This window comes from Trachemys scripta, chromosome 5, assembly GCF_013100865.1.
Source record: "Trachemys scripta elegans isolate TJP31775 chromosome 5, CAS_Tse_1.0, whole genome shotgun sequence".
Lineage (NCBI taxonomy): Eukaryota > Metazoa > Chordata > Testudines > Emydidae > Trachemys > Trachemys scripta.
The window spans coordinates 117,021,661-117,037,426 of NC_048302.1; the positions used below are offsets into that span (position 1 = coordinate 117,021,661).

The following is a 15,766-nucleotide window of genomic DNA, read 5'->3' on the forward strand; positions in this document are numbered from 1 at the left end:
CGCGGACCTCTGTGGATATAAAGCAGATATCCGCAGATTTTCAAGGGTCTATTGAAGGAGACTAAATGCCGAACTCCCGCTGAAGACTCCCTTCGAACCTTGGAAAAGCTTTGAATACTTGAGACTGTTTTATGATCAGCACAGCATATAATGTTGTTTTTTCTTATGATTCAATCAGAAATCTGAAGCGCAAGAGGAAACCAAGTGAGGTGATTGAATAACAACTATGGGAGTATGGGTCCTTTTCCGAGCTCTGTCCCATATTTACTAGGGAAGCTTAGGAAAGTTCCTTAACCAGTCTGTTCCTCTGTTTCTACTATGTAAACTAACAAAATAAGTACTTCCCTGTAACTAAGGAGTATTCTGAGGGGCTTGTATACATTTAAGTAAATAACATAGCTTCAATAAGGTGGTTCAAGTTCAGATGGAAAGTCCTAAAGAAGTGATAGTATTATTATTAATGTGAAATAAGAGTCTCTTCTGTAGAGTCTCTGCTGTAGAGAAAATAAGTGTAAGAAAATGTCATTCTATTTAATTCCTGTTAAATTAGTTCCCCCTGATTACGAGCCTTATCAGAGACAGAAATAGCCAGCATCCCTCAAGAACAAAGTTTAAATGAGTTAACTTAAAAACTACATTAATTCTGTCTTAGTCACCAAATGATGCAATCAAATTAAAAAATGATGTGCGCATAAATGAACTTGCTACAAATGTATTAAGTTGTTACGGCAACTGGAACACTGAATTTAAAATTATGGATCCCAAATTCTAGCAAATATAAGTAAATGAATTTCTAAGGTAATTGGAATTTCTTTCAAAAATTATTTATGTCGGCACCATCTTTCATGGTTACTACAGAATTGATTTGATGGCTTTCTAATGAAATCCAATTAATCAAGTAGAATGTTTTACTAGCTAATGAATTAATATCATCTTGGTATTTATCTTATAATCATCACTTACACTGTCTCCACCATTCCATTTTTCCCTCATATGATTTTATTGAACATAAATATTTTGCACGTGAGCAATTAGATTATGATTGGTTTCGTAATAACCAACATCAGATCCTTCATTTTTGGCCTTTCTTGGGATCCCATTTAGAGTGTGTCCTCATTTCTTTCTTCTAGAGAATGCTCCTTTAGTTTAACTCTGGTGTTAGGAGTTTATTATAGATATAGATAACAGGACTCATGGGGTCAAATCTTGAAAGCAGCTCAGTAGGGTGGATGCCCACTGGGTGCTGAACTGTTTTGAAAATCTGGCCCATGATGTCTCTCGCCAAGGCTGGATGTGGTTATTTTAATAGGTGATCATGTTTTCCTCTATTGAATATATGAAGCCATGGATTGTTACAGATTGGGACATGTGAACCCCAGAAGCTCAAGGATGAGTTATACTTTACCATGGGGAAGGTTGAACATGTGATGTGCGTGCAGTGTTTTATCTAACATTGATCTTAGCTAGATGGAATCAAACCAGCCCCCATCTGCATCTATGTTTCTCCTTTGAGAAGGTGGCCTGCTGGGAAGATATTGTAGGTCCTGTCACTCCTGTTAGCTAATAGAAATTCTCCTTTAATTCATATAGTGGAGGTCTGTAATTTTGGCACCGAAGGGAGTAAGATCTACTGCCCATGTTACATCTATGTGGATTACTTAATAAATGTAGCATCTGTATTTATGAACCCACATTTTATTACAGTGTCACCTACTTACTGTCTGAGTCAGAATCGTCAGTGTTCACAGTGATCCTTGTTCTTTCAGGACATCGATCTATTGATCGATCTATCGATCGATAGTACATAGTATTAAAGTCCTAGTAGTTTCACTGTTTTAATAGTTTATAGATAGATGGGGCAAGTGAGGTAATATCTTTAATCAGACCAATTTCTATTGATCAGAGAGACAAACTTTCAAGCTACACAGAGCTCTTCTTCAGGTCTGGAAAGGTACTTAGAGTGTCACAGCTAAATACAAGATCAATCATATAGATCAGCATAAGTAGTTGGCATGTATTGTAAAGGACAATTCAAGATGAAGTGGCCCTTAACCCTCCTGGAGTCCCAGGACAAGAATGGGGGTAGTGGATTACAGATTGTTGTCATAAGCAATAAATCCAGTGTCTTTATTAAGACCATGATGTTTAGTGTCTAGCAAAGTTATGAATTTAAGCTCCCAGGTTCATTTTTTGAAAGTGTTGTGCAAGTTTCCTTTGAGGCTGAGGACTGATGGGTCAGATGTGAAAAGTGTTCACCCACAGGTGATATATGTGGTGTTTTTGTGTTTTATCATTTTCCTGTGTGAGTTCATTCGGGAGTGTAGTGATTATCTGGTTTCACCCATATAGTTGTTATTGGTGCATTTAGTGCACTGGGTGAGGTACACCACATGTTGTGATAGGCATGTGTAGGGCCTGTGGATCTTGAAAGGTGTTTTTTGTGGATGTTGATCATTATAGCAGTGAAGATATGTTTAACAGCTCCATCCGGGAGAACCATGCTGCACTTCCCTTCCATGGTACCACTTCAGCCGATGATGGATCTGCCTTCTGATGCATGGGATCTATCTGTACCAACCTCCCGTACTCCCCACACACAGGGATGAACTGAGACCTTTACTTCCCGAGGGGTATTTTTGCCTTACTGTACTTGCAATCCCCTCTTATAAATAATAAATAAATTAATGGAGATATCCTATCTCCTAGAACTGGAAGGGACCTTGAAAGGTCATTGAGTCCAGCCCCCTGCCTTCACTAGCAAGACCAAGTACTGATTTTGCCCCAGATCCCTAAGTGGCCCCCTCAAGGATTGAACTCACAACCTTGGATTTAGCAGGCCAATGCTCAAACCACTGAGCTATCCCTCCCCCCTCTTCTGTCAGGTCTGGTCCTCCTCAGAGAAATCGGTACAACAGAGGAAACCATTTAGAGAAATCCATCAGAGGAAACTCCACTACATCTACAAGTCAGAGCATTCTTCCTTCAGCACTGCCAGTAGAACAAGAGCTGACTTCTGCATCAGAGTAATCTAATGTTCTGAATGAGCCTGCGCCCCCTTTGAGTGAGACCAGTCTGGACAGAACCTTTAGGAGAACTTGGAGCCATCCTCCTCTCAGACATGACAACCAAAGGGACCTTTGAAACCCAATGCTTTGAGGGCCCCCACAGCTCATTATCTCCTCATATCGGCCTTAGTTGGGACTATGGAATCCATATACTAGACACCATGCAGGAATCGCAGTAACCACCTTCCCTAGCCAGAACCAACAGGCTCCATCAGAGTATGTGGCGGAGGCAGATCTGATGGTTCCAATGGGTGTATCATCCTCTTCACCTAACGAAGCTATTGCTCAATTATCCCCATCGCCACCCATTATCCCCATCCCCACAGGCAATACCAGGAGCTTTTACAGAGGGCTGCAACAGATCTCTCTTGAGGGAGTCTGTGACATGCAGCATAGACTCCTGGACATCCTTCAACCCTCTAGCCCTAGCAACATGGCTCTCCCAGTGAACAAGGCCATTATGGAATTGACTAGCCCAGTGTGGCACACTCCTGCCTCCTGTGCTCCAACCCAAAAAGGGTGGGAAAGCATTATTTTGTTCCAGCGAAAGAGGCAGAGTTCCTGTTTACCCACCCAGCACTTAATTCCTTGGTAGTACAAGCAGCCACAGAGCAATCCAGATTACAGGACTCCATGTCAACCCATCTAACAAGGGTGATAAACACCTTGACCTTTTGGGGAAGAAGGTATTTTCATCTACATGCCTCCAATATAGAATTGCTAACTATCAGGCTCTGTTAGTGAAATATTATTTCACAAATTACACTAAATTTGTGGCATTCAGAGATAAACTTTCCCAGGAGGACAGGTCCTGATTCCAACCCCTCATCAATGAAAGCAAGCTGATGGCTAAGACATTGCCACAGGCAGCAGTGGATGCAGCATGTACTGCATCTAGAGCCATTGCCCCAGCCACTGTCATGGGTCCAAATTGTGGCTTCACTCTTTGGGCTTTCCCTGGGAGGTTCAGAATACCATTGAGGATTTACCCTGGCTGAGTCTAATCTCTTCAGTGAGAAGATCAATGAGTCATTTCATTCCCTTAACAACTCTTCGATAATCCTCCATTCCCTGGACATTTACACCCCGGCACCAAAGAGGAAACACTTCAAACGAACTTACAAACCTAGCCCCCAGGCATTTTATCACCAGTGCCTTTACGAACCATCACATAAACAGCAGAGGGTCCAACCCCCAAATACCCCACTTCCCCCATCTCATCTGCTGCTGCTCAACCCCACCTGTCACCAAGGAGTTCATTTTGATGGGACATTCAAGAACAATGTACCTCCATTGATGCCATTACATACTGTCTCCCAAACCTTTGGTGATCATCTCACCCTCTTTGTGCACAATTGAAGGGCAATAACAACAGACAAGTGGGTACTGAAATTCATTCACTTCAGCTATGCTATCAAGTTTCTCTCCTCTCCCCCTCGCTAATCCCCTCCTCAGCCCCTTTTTAGGGACCACTCTCACTAAGAAATTCTCCATCAGGAGGTGGTTTCTGTCCTTCACTGAGGGACCATAGAGCAAGTGCTTCATCACCATCAAGAAAGAGGTTCTACTTTGTAGTTCCCATAAAAATGGAGGTGGGCGACCCATTCTGTATCTTCCAACATTTAAATGTTTTTATTTACAAGTCAAAATTCTGAATGATTATGTTGGGATCAGTAACCCACTCCTTAGAAGAGGGCATGTGGGTTGTGGCTCTTGACATGAAAGGTGCTTATTTTTGTGTAGACATTCATCAGTGCCCACAGAAGGTTTCTTGGGTTTCTGGTAAGACAAGAACACTACTAGTTCAGAGTACTTCTGTTTGGACTAGCCACAGCACCCTGGGTCTTCACAAAGGTCTTCTCAGTAGTGGCAGCTGAGGTGAGACAACATGGTTACACCATGTTCCCACACCTGGATAGTTGGCTGCTAATGGGCAAATCCAGACAGGAAGTCCAATCAGCAACCATATTTTTATTCAGTCTCCTGGCATCCTTAGGAGTCTGCATCAACAAAGAAAAGCACTTTGACTCCCACAAGCACTATATACTTTATAGAGGTGACCCTAGATTTGATCTCAGCCGTCGCCTACCAACCTATGGAGAGATTCCATGCCATGAACAACTTGAAAAGAAAAGTCACTCTCAGTCCTCAAACCATAGTCAAGGTCTGTCTTTCCCTACTAGGACACATGACCTGGTGTACTTAAGTAACTCCGTTTGCCAGGCTCCATCTCCATTATCTGTAGGTCTAACTCTGATCTGTTTACTCTCCAGACAGAGACAACATGAACATCAAGGTAACAGTTACCTCCAAGGCTGTTCTCTTGTCCACAGCAAGTGCATGTGGGACTATCTTTCATTGCACCCACACTAAATGTGACCATTATCATGGATGCATCCCTCATAGGATGGGGATCCCAGATGGACCCTCCAGGTTGCATATCTATCTATTAGAACTGAGAGCAGTCCCCCTAGCCTGCAATGCACTCCTTCCACTTATTTGGTCCCACCATATCCTGGTAATATTAGATAACATAATGAGTGTATTCTACATAAGCAAACCGGGTGGAGCAAGATCCCTTCTCTGTGTGTAGAGGCAGCCAACTTATGGAATGGGTACATTAGAAACTGCAAAACACTCTTGACCACATACCTACCAGGTGCACAGAATTCTCTGGAGGACAATCAGCAGACACTTCTCCACAGACCACAAATGGGAGTTACACAGTTCCATCCTGAAAAAGATTTTCACCAATAGGGAATGCAATCCTAGGACCTGTTTGTCTCACAGACAAACAAGAAATTCATCCATTATTTCTCCAGAACAGGTCTGGGCAGGGATCTAAGAGCGATGCCCTTCCATTATTCTGGACAGACCACCTGAGGTATGCCTTTCCTCCCATTCTACCATTGGTCCAGGTGCTGTGAAAGATTCACCACAACAAAGCTAGAGTCATTCTCATCACACCCAAGTGGCCCAGACAATTCTGGTTCCCAGAGTTGATGTGGATGTCAATCTACCCTCCCATTGCCATGTGATCCTTCCTGGAACTGGTGACCCAGGAAAATGGCAAGACTAGACACCCCAAACCAGGCCCTCTCTGCCTCACAGCCTGATATTTAAATGGACATCAGACTTGGAGAGTTCATGTTCAGAGAACGTTGAATCCATTCTTAATCAAAGCAAGTAAGAATCAACCAGGAAATGCCATTTGGCTAAATGGAAACGTTTCTCCACTTAGATGCAAAAGAACCATTTGTCCTCAGAGACAGAGAGTACTCCTGCTATCCTAGACTACATCCTTCACCTCAGGAAGTTGCACCTTCTGTTAATTCACTGCACGTCCAACTAGCAAGAATTAGTGCCTTCTGTCCTTCAGTGGATGACTATACTGTTTTTTCTCGCTCAACAACCCTCAGATTCCTGAAAGGCTTCACTGGAGCCTTCCAGCTGATAATGAAACCAACACCACAGTTGGCCCTCAAGCTTGCACTTTTCTGCTCTTGAAGAAGAAATGAACGTTACTTACCTGTAACTAGAAGTTCTTTGAGATATGTTATCCCTATCTGTATTCCACAACCCACTCTCCTTCCCCTCTGCTGCAAATCTTATCTGATTCATGGTGAGAAGAGGGACTGGAGAGGTATCAGTTCACACTGCCCCTTATTCCCTTATTTCAGAACACAAGGAAAACAACTGCACAGGTGTGGAACAACGGACACTGCTTTCAACAAATCTCTAATCTCAGGTACATGGAATGCAAGCATACCCACATGTGGAATACAGATAGGGACTACACAATGAAGTAACAGTAAAGTAACCTCCATTTATGTCAGAGCTGTACCATGGCACCCCTGTGAAACATAAGCATCCATTATGAATAGTCCAGTAGCCTGAATGTTCTTGAATGGGATCTCTGACCTCCACCTAAACAAAGCTTATGGACATTACCTGCTCACACCAATGTTTGTATGCTAGGTTGACAGTGTACCTACTCGCTGTACCTGGTCACCATCAACTAATGAAGGTTCTGGGCATAGAAGGAAGTAGAGGGATAGTGTGAATAATATTGAAAATGTATTTGTTCTGTAGGAAATCCTTTTTTCTGAGTCAGCAGTGAGGCATTGGAACCATGCACTTGATCACACTTTTTGGCACCTGTGTCCAAAAAAAGGAAAATATGAACAGATTGAAAGGTTCCCATATTGCCCAGGTGACAAACTGCTTAGGAAGGAGTCACAGAGGCAGATAGCTGCATTAGCAGAGCATGAAGTCTGTATTATTTTAGTACCTTGCATGAAAAAAAGAACAGATATCTAACATGGCAAAAGGCACTTCATGCCTGCCAGCCCAGCAAGTCATACTGCAGTAGGCACTGTGAAAACCATGAGACTATCTAGGTAGTCATTATCTAGAGTATGTTATTCCCATATGAATATCAGCATATAGCAGACTATGGCTCCCTTGTCAAACTGAGCTACAAAGGTGTGAATCCTGTAGATCCTGATGAGCCATCTACATCCTGAGAAAAATGGATGCCATAACTTTAGGATAATACCCACATTGGTCCCACACCATTTTTGAGATTTTGTATATGTTGTTTCTACCTCTGAGCCACTCCTGGTTCTTTGGGGCACAGTTAGAGGAAAGAGGATAGAAGACAAGTCATCTAACTGCTTGGATCCCAGAGCCTGGCTATATATTATAAAAAGGAGTAAAATAGGCAAACTGGAGGAATGCATGTTTCTGTTTAATGAGGGACTTTGGTATTTGCCAGTGAGACAGTGATATCCCCCCCTCTTGTATTACGGCAAAGTTTTTCACGAGTATGCACAGCTCTATCATTATAATGTAACAGCATGAGCAAAATCCACATCTCTGCACTGGGCCTGAATAGCAAATGTGGAATTATAAATGAAGAGGGAACAAATCCTCCCCGAATCTTTAGCCCAGTGGTGGGCAACGGGCAGCACGCGGCCCATCAGGGTAATCCACAGGCGGGCCACCAGACAGTTTGTTTACATTTGCATGGCCGCCCGCAGCTCCCAGAGGCCGCAGTTTGCCGTTCCCGGCCAATGGGAGTTGCGGGAAGCGGCGTGGGCCACAGGGACATGCTGACGGGCCGCAGGTTGCCCACCACTGCTTTAGCCTGTGAAGCCATACCACAACCCCTCTTGGAGCCCTCAGACCTTTGTGCCCATAATCTACAGAAGCAATCCATGTGCAATGGTGAATCTGCAGGTCCACCATTCCCCCATCATTGTTCCTAACTTAGTTCTACCTCTTCTAAGGGCTGGGGGACAGGAGGTCACATGTAACAGAACTCTGCAGTGCCCAGAGGATGCAGGCCCCAAATCCTCCCATCTTCTACTTACCTCATGGTTCAACTGTGGACTTGACCAAACTTATGGGCACAATAAAAGGAGTAAAGTAGTCAGGGGACGCTGCCAGAGCCTGGAATAGGAGCTCTGTAGAAGCACTGTGGAACAGAAACTGTTCACCTCAGAATCAGACTTAAATTCTTTGGCAATTAAGCCACATGAGACTGAATGAGGCTTTAATTCAGAGCACAGATACTTTTACCCAAATAGAGTCCTTATCTTTCCTAATATTTTGCTGGATGTCATACTTACTCATTTTGTTTTGGAAATAAATGGCCTCACTTTGGACATTGTGACTGCTTTGAAAGCACAGACCAGTTTTTAAACTTTAATGAAGTTCCCATTTTGCTTAGAAGGAAATTAACTATTTGGGGCTGTCTTTACTGCGGCTTATGGGGGTACTGAGCCTTTAGATGTAACTCTTTAGGGACAGGAGTCAGAATAATACATGCTTTACACTTATCCCAAATCTAAGACTGCATTACAAATCATTAACTAATTGAACCTCACAAAATCCCTGTGAGGTTGATCAATAGTAATATCACCATTTTATGGCTAGGTAAGGTAAGGCACAGACAGACTAAGGAACTTGCATCAAGGTCACATAATGAATGAGTGGTGGAGTTGGAAATTGAACCCACCAGTCCTGACTCCCATTCCACTTCTCTAATGACTAACACTCAACCTCTCTTATCTTATTGCAGAAACTCAAAATATGTCGACCATAAAGGGGATAATAAATTAAAATGTCAGGCCCTCATTAAAATCGTGTATATTTCTACATCAATCCCAGAATAGTTTATTGGAAAAAATAGTTCTCTAATAAATTACCAATACCATTTCTTAAGGTTCAGTAGACAATTGACAGATGTTTTCCCCCCATAGAGATCTCCTGAAAATGTATATCAAAAGGGGGGGAGGGGGAAGCGCAGATAAATTAAGAAACAGCACTTTTTTTTCAGCAGAGGGCACTGTAAATAGTGGGAGAAAGTGAATAAAAATAATAATTAGAAATCTGTGAAGTATGATATTGCTTTTCCACAAGGTTTTTACTTTTGCTTTCTGTTCAGAGTCTTTGGACACATCAGTTATCGTTCAGACTGGGAGCTGGTGAAAGTAGACTTCAGACCATCTTTCCCTAGGGAGTGCACAGAAGATGACTATGAATCTTGGGACCTCACAGATCTACAGGTACTGGACACACAACAATCTTGTATTAATAATACGTAACGCTTATGTAATGCTTTGATATTCATTGTACTGCATAAACATTCACTAATGAGTGTGGATTTCAGCACCCAGCTTTGACAACCCCAGAGTGATTTTCGAAAGGATGAAAATAGTCCATTGCAGTTTTTATCAGTGACTTCAGAATGGCTTAGTCATTGTACAGGAGATAGAGTTTGTGTTTCTTTTATTACCTAAACTGGGCTGGGGAAGGAGGAAATATACTTACTTGCCACAGTAATAGGTGGTCGTGATGGATTGTGAAAAGTTCCACAGACTGGAAATTACAACCCATCTCACTGATTGAAGCAATTTGAACATGCAGTTACATGTTCTTCCAACTTCTCAACCAGGCACTCTACTCTTATGTAAAGCACCAGAAGTAATTCCAGAATCTCAGTGGACTAATCATGTATTAGAGTCCAGTTGTTTTGGGCAATGCAGTTCTGTACTAATGCATTAATGCTATGTTTATCCCAGTATCCTGGCAAAATTTAATTTTTGGGAACTACATTCTCTGTAGTATTCCCTTTATAGTGTATTGTTTGTATAGACCACTTTGTGATCCTTTTGGATTAAATGAGATATATCCCTGTTAGTCATGATGCTCACTGTCATTGTTATTTTTACTCTCCTCCCTGTGAATTTATTCCCTTTTCTCTATCTGTGCCTCTTTCTCTACGTTTCTTCTTCATCTGCCATTCTGTATTATTTCAACCAAACTTTCCTTCAGCACTTACTCATTGGATACATTATCACTACTGCTATACTCCTCCTCACCTGGAGCATGCTAGGTGTGTACTTAGAATGTAACATAGCCCCTAGCCTTAACAAGAAAAGTACATTGAGACAGTGGAATTACACCTCTCCATGGAGTTTCAGAAACTGGAAGCTACTGAAATTATTTTAAAAATTGATGGAATATTTAAAAATATCCACTTACCAGTACGGTAAGCAGGGCCGGCGCTTCCACTAGGCAACCCTAGGCGGTCGCCTAGGGTGGCAGGATTTGGGGGGCGGCATTTTGCCGCCCTCAGCAGAAATTTGGTGGCGGGGGGTCCTTCCACTCTGGGTCTTCGGCGGAAATTCGGCGGTGGGTCCTTCACTTGCTCTGGGACCCGCCGCTGAAGTGCCCCGAAGACGCGGAGCGGAAGGACCCCCGTCGCCGAATGCTCAGAGGAGGAGCGCTGCCGCCTAGGGCGGCAAAAACCCTGGTGCTGCTCCTGACAGTAAGTGTTTAAGTGACCATTCTCCAGCCAAAAGTACCTGAGCTGTGCATATAACTGCAGAATTAGGGCCACAATTACCCATACATTTTTAATGCATATCCTTAGACTTCTGCCTTTTAGAAAAAATATCTGGAGAAGATTATTCTGTTTTCCATATTTGTATTGTGAATGATTCAGATAGAGTGTTCAAACAAAAAGAAAAAAAAAGCAGTTGTTATTCATTATATTGAATCATAAGCGTACAGTTGCAGAACTGTGCTACAGAAATAAATCACTGTCTTAAACCATTAATCACTATTGCTATTATTATTTATTTGTATTACAGTAGCACCTAAAGACCCAAGTGAGACCTGGGCTCCATTGTGCTAGGGAGCTGTACAAGCATAGAGTAAGAGACAGTCCCTGTCCTGAAGAGCTTAAAGTCTAAATAGTCAAGTATTAGTATCCCCATTTTACAGATGAGAAGCTGAGGCTCAGAGAGATTAACAAGATGTTCAAAAATGCCAAGATTTCAGGAGTCTTTGTTTTTGAGTGCCCAACCTGAGACATCTTAAATAGGCTTGTTTTACAGAAAGTGTGGAGTAAATGCCATCTGAAAAACCAGGCCCCTTTAAGGTGTCTCACATCTGGCACCACAAATCCAGACACTCAAAATCACTAGGCACTTTTAAAAGTCTTGACCTAAATGCCTTGCCAGAGTTCACCCAGAAAGCCTGTAACAGACTCAGGAATTAAACCCAGATTTCCTGACCCCGAGTCCAGTGCTTCAGCCACAAGACCAGCCTTTCTCTGGCTACAGTCTAAGTCACAAGTGGGTGGACTTCATGACAGTACAATTTGGAAGAAACACAGAAAAACAAAACTTCTCATAGCTTTGGTTTTTACACTCCTATGCTTTAATGTTCAGGGTGATCGCTGCATCATGGGTCAGCAGAGAAGTTTTCGGAAGAGGAAGATTTCATCCTGGTGCATTAAAGGGAGGAGTTTCACATCTGCTCTCACATCCAAAGTTTGCGAGTGTGCAAACTCTGATTTCTTATGGTGAGACTTTCTATGGATTTTCAGGGTTATCCTAAAGATGAAGTGTGTGAGAGTCTGGGATGTGTAAACCCCACTACTTTCCTAAGCTGAAAACAACAATAAAACTTCCCAGCAGGATCTGAATGAGAGGTTGTTTTCCCATCTGTTCCTTTTTAAAAGGCAAAATTACTTCAGTAATCCTATTACTGTTTATGTTGGTGGGTTTTGCAAGCAATTATATAGAATTTCATAGCGTGGCAGAGAAATGCAGAGCTACAGAAGATGAGTGCTGTGGAGTTTCTTTTGAAAAACAGAACCACAAAAGCATTGACATTTTTGAAGTAAGGTGTTTTGTTTTGTTTTTCCACCTGACTAGACAAGTCCTGATGTTTTACTCAGGCAAACTCCCATGGAACAAAATTTGAATGATGATCAGAGGATTTGACCTATTGTATTTAAAACAAATCCTCTCTAGTTCTGAGTGAAGTGGAGGAAAAAGGGTGGGAAAAGAACCCCTTTAAAAAAACGAAACTGCCAATAGAGAGAATTCTATGGAACTAGTTCACAAAACTTTCTGGACCCAATTCTGCCCTGAAATCACTGCCTTTGGAACAGGGCCGGCTCCAGCATTTCTGCCGCCCCAAGCAAAAAAAAAAAGCTGCGATCGCGATCGGCAGCGGCAATTGGAAAAAAAAAAAAAAAGCCGCGATCGGCGGCGGCAGTTTGGCAGCAGGTCCTTCGCTCCTAGAGGGAGTGAGGGACCTGCTGCCCCCGAATTGCCGCAGGTGCCGGCTCTCTCCCTTGGCCACCCCAAGCACCTGCTTGTTAAGCTGGTGCCTGGAGCCGGCCCTGCTTTGGAATCACCCTGAGGGCAGAATTGGGCTCAGCATGTTGTGTGTTGGCTTGGTACAAGATAGTATTCAAAAATAGGTTCTCCCTCACTTCTATCCAACCACAGAAAACATATTTGCTAATAAAGAAGGGGCGCTAACAGATTAATTGGGTTTGTTTTGCAGTGATTATGGATTTGAACGTTCAGCACCTCTGAAATCAGAATCCAGCAAGTGCTTTGCTAACTTTTGGTTTAACCCAGAATCACCCCCTGAAGATTGCGTATTAGGGCAGGCCTATGTGAGCAGCACAGGGTAAGTATTTGATACTTTTACCAGCATTCATGGGGGAGAGCACTCCTGCAGAGGAGTACAACATAGCCTTAGGGAAAAGTAATTAAATACTCTTTATAGTTAAATTCTTTACATCAAAATTGTCCATAGGTAGGTTTAGTGTGTAGGAGGGTTTCAGTGGGGGGAAGGGCTAGGACTTGCAGGAAGGCCCAGGGCTCTGTCAACTTGATTTTTTTTTAAATTGATAAAGCACCCTTTAAATGGTATGTCCTGATTTTTAAAAAATGTCCTTTTAAAAAAAGGTTTTAAGGGTTTTTCTGATCCTTGAAAGCAAAAGCATCGAACATACAAAATATGGCCAAACCCAAGCGCCCACAAATCTTGTCAAACTCCAAAAATCATAAGATAGGCTTAAAAAATAAGGAGATTTTGAGGGGTTTTTTCATTTCTTGTGTGGTATTTAAGCCTTTAGGGATGTGTTGAGCTTTACAGTGACTAAAGGAGTGAAGGAGCATTACTGGGCCAAGAGGGCCCACCTCTCAGCAGCGGCAGAGCGTGTTCGAAATGGAGGATCCACTCAAAAGGAGACTCTGACAGTCAGGCAGGGAGGGAGAGTGAAGGAGAGGCTATCTGAAGGGAGGAAGCCATTTTGCAGTTTTTGAGGACAAAGCAATCCACTGGAGAGGGTCTGGACTGTGGGTAAGACCCAACTGGGAGGCTAGGGGTCTGACTCTTTTCCCTCCGTTGACTCCCTGATGAGGGAGAATAACTGGACACTTGGACGAGAGCTGGGGAATGTTCGGTTGACTGACTGAGCTGCGGGGACTGACTGGGAACTCCCGTTGGGAGAAGTGGGCTGCAACCACACCCCAAACTAAAGAGAGATCAAAGAGGTAGGAAGCAGCCCATGAGAGGCAGCTCAGGTGCACCATGAGAAGGCAACTGAGGCATTTCACACCTCTCCCCCTGGGGCTCTGAGCTGGGACCAGTGGAGAGAGATGGCATGGGCCCCCAACGTTTCCCTTCCCCTCAGCCCCCCAGTTGGTCCAGGAGAAATCTGGAGCACCAGGGAATTGATGGGCTGGCCTCAGAGTGAAATCCCACTACAAGGTGCAAGGAATGTCAAGCCACGGCCTGCCTGCTGGGGCTGCTGGCCTCTGAGTGAAACCTGCTACTGGAGTCACATTTTCCTGCTTTTCTTCACGATGATGAGAGTTAGAAACATACTTTTTTGAAAACATATGAAAGCTCAGATCCTCAGGTACTCACATGCTTCCAGGAGCTGGTGCTTTCAAGAAAGCAGCAAACATCAAGAGACTAGTGAAAAATCACTGTCAGCAACAAGGCACCGTTTCCCATTTGTCTCCTGTATGCACCCTTAATTGGTGTCTTTTCAGTTTCAGGGTTCCTGCTACTAATACTAGTAACCAACTTCTTGCAGAGCCTGAGCTAGAGCATGTGAATGTGCTCCCCACAGAGCAGCGCATGAGGGGTGCAACTCGCCATGTAGAGAACAGTCCTCAAAGGCCTCAAATAAACAATCGGAAAAGAGAGAGAGAAATATTTTTCTTTCTGTTTATAACAATAGTAGCTACACATTTTTCGGATATGACTTTCAAGTTGACAGTGACCCTTTAATTTTAATCCTTTAATTTTATTTTGGAGTAATTTACCCTCTGATTCAAATAATTTACAGTTTTAGGAATAAGTATATATCCTCACTCAGCTTCTCGTGTCCTCAGGGGAAAAGAATTCTGCAGAGAATGGATTCTTTTCCTAATCCTCTGGGGAACTGAGAATCAAAGGAAAGCTTTACCGAACTGTAAACAATAGAGCACAGAACATACACTACAATGTGGTATGATGTCTATGCTGAGAATAAGTTGCAGCTGGCAATAACATCATCTTTCTCAGCTGCATAGATTGGGACCAAATGTTGAAATGTCATATCAGGCAAGAAAATCAGTTTGCTAGTATTTGCTTTATCTGTGAAAATCCGTTGTTATTTTTTTGTTTTGTTTTAGGTAGTGAATGGCCGCTGTATTAGAGCATGTTTGAACTCAGAAGAATGAAACATCAATTGTGTTAAAAAGAATGGTTAAAAATAACAAACCTGAATAAAACTGATTCTTGCACAATTGCAGCATGATCCTGAGTGCTTCCCTGTTAACCCTCAGCCAATCTTTGTCAGGCTTTATTTTTTTATTCTGTTATGCAAATTTTGTATTTTAAAGTGTTTTAAGAGCCACGCAGGCATAGAATAGTTCATCAGCACGGGAATTAGCTCCTCAGTAATGCAGAACCTGTTTGATCTGATTTCCATTTGATCTTTGGGACATTGACCAAACCCACTGAGAAGTCAATTACCATGTGGTAGCCATTGTTATACTGTCCTGCAGTGCCCCCAATGGCACCCACCTGTTATTCTCCAGTCCTGTCTGCTCACTGCTTATTGTTTTATGCAGGTACAGGAAAGTGGTTTCTAATGTATGTGAAGGTGGTGTTGACTTGCAGCAGAATCTAGCCCAGCATATGTGTCCACTGATTGCTCCCAAAAGCCTGCAGATCAGCATCAAAGGAGAGAGCCTAGCTGCTAAACCTGGAGAAGATGTCACCTTTGTAGTCACACAAGAGCAGGTAATGAAGAACTTCAGCCTCTTAAAAATGTCAACGCTGGTTTAGAAGTTATTTTTAAGCAATCATTTCTCTCCTCTCTGGCT

General features: G+C 42.8%; 1 protein-coding gene across 3 annotated transcripts in view; it reads left to right on the top strand.

Moving 5' to 3' along the window:
• The window catches only part of SORCS2 (sortilin related VPS10 domain containing receptor 2), an 810,911-nt gene that overhangs the window by 762,318 nt on the left and 32,827 nt on the right, over window positions 1–15,766 (top strand). For all 3 annotated transcript variants that reach the window (XM_034770959.1, XM_034770960.1, XM_034770962.1), the window contains 4 exons: window positions 9,517–9,637; window positions 11,810–11,943; window positions 12,939–13,067; window positions 15,512–15,683. In XM_034770959.1, coding sequence (XP_034626850.1) covers window positions 9,517–9,637; window positions 11,810–11,943; window positions 12,939–13,067; window positions 15,512–15,683 — 556 coding nt within the window. The remainder of the gene's footprint in view (window positions 1–9,516; window positions 9,638–11,809; window positions 11,944–12,938; window positions 13,068–15,511; window positions 15,684–15,766) is intronic.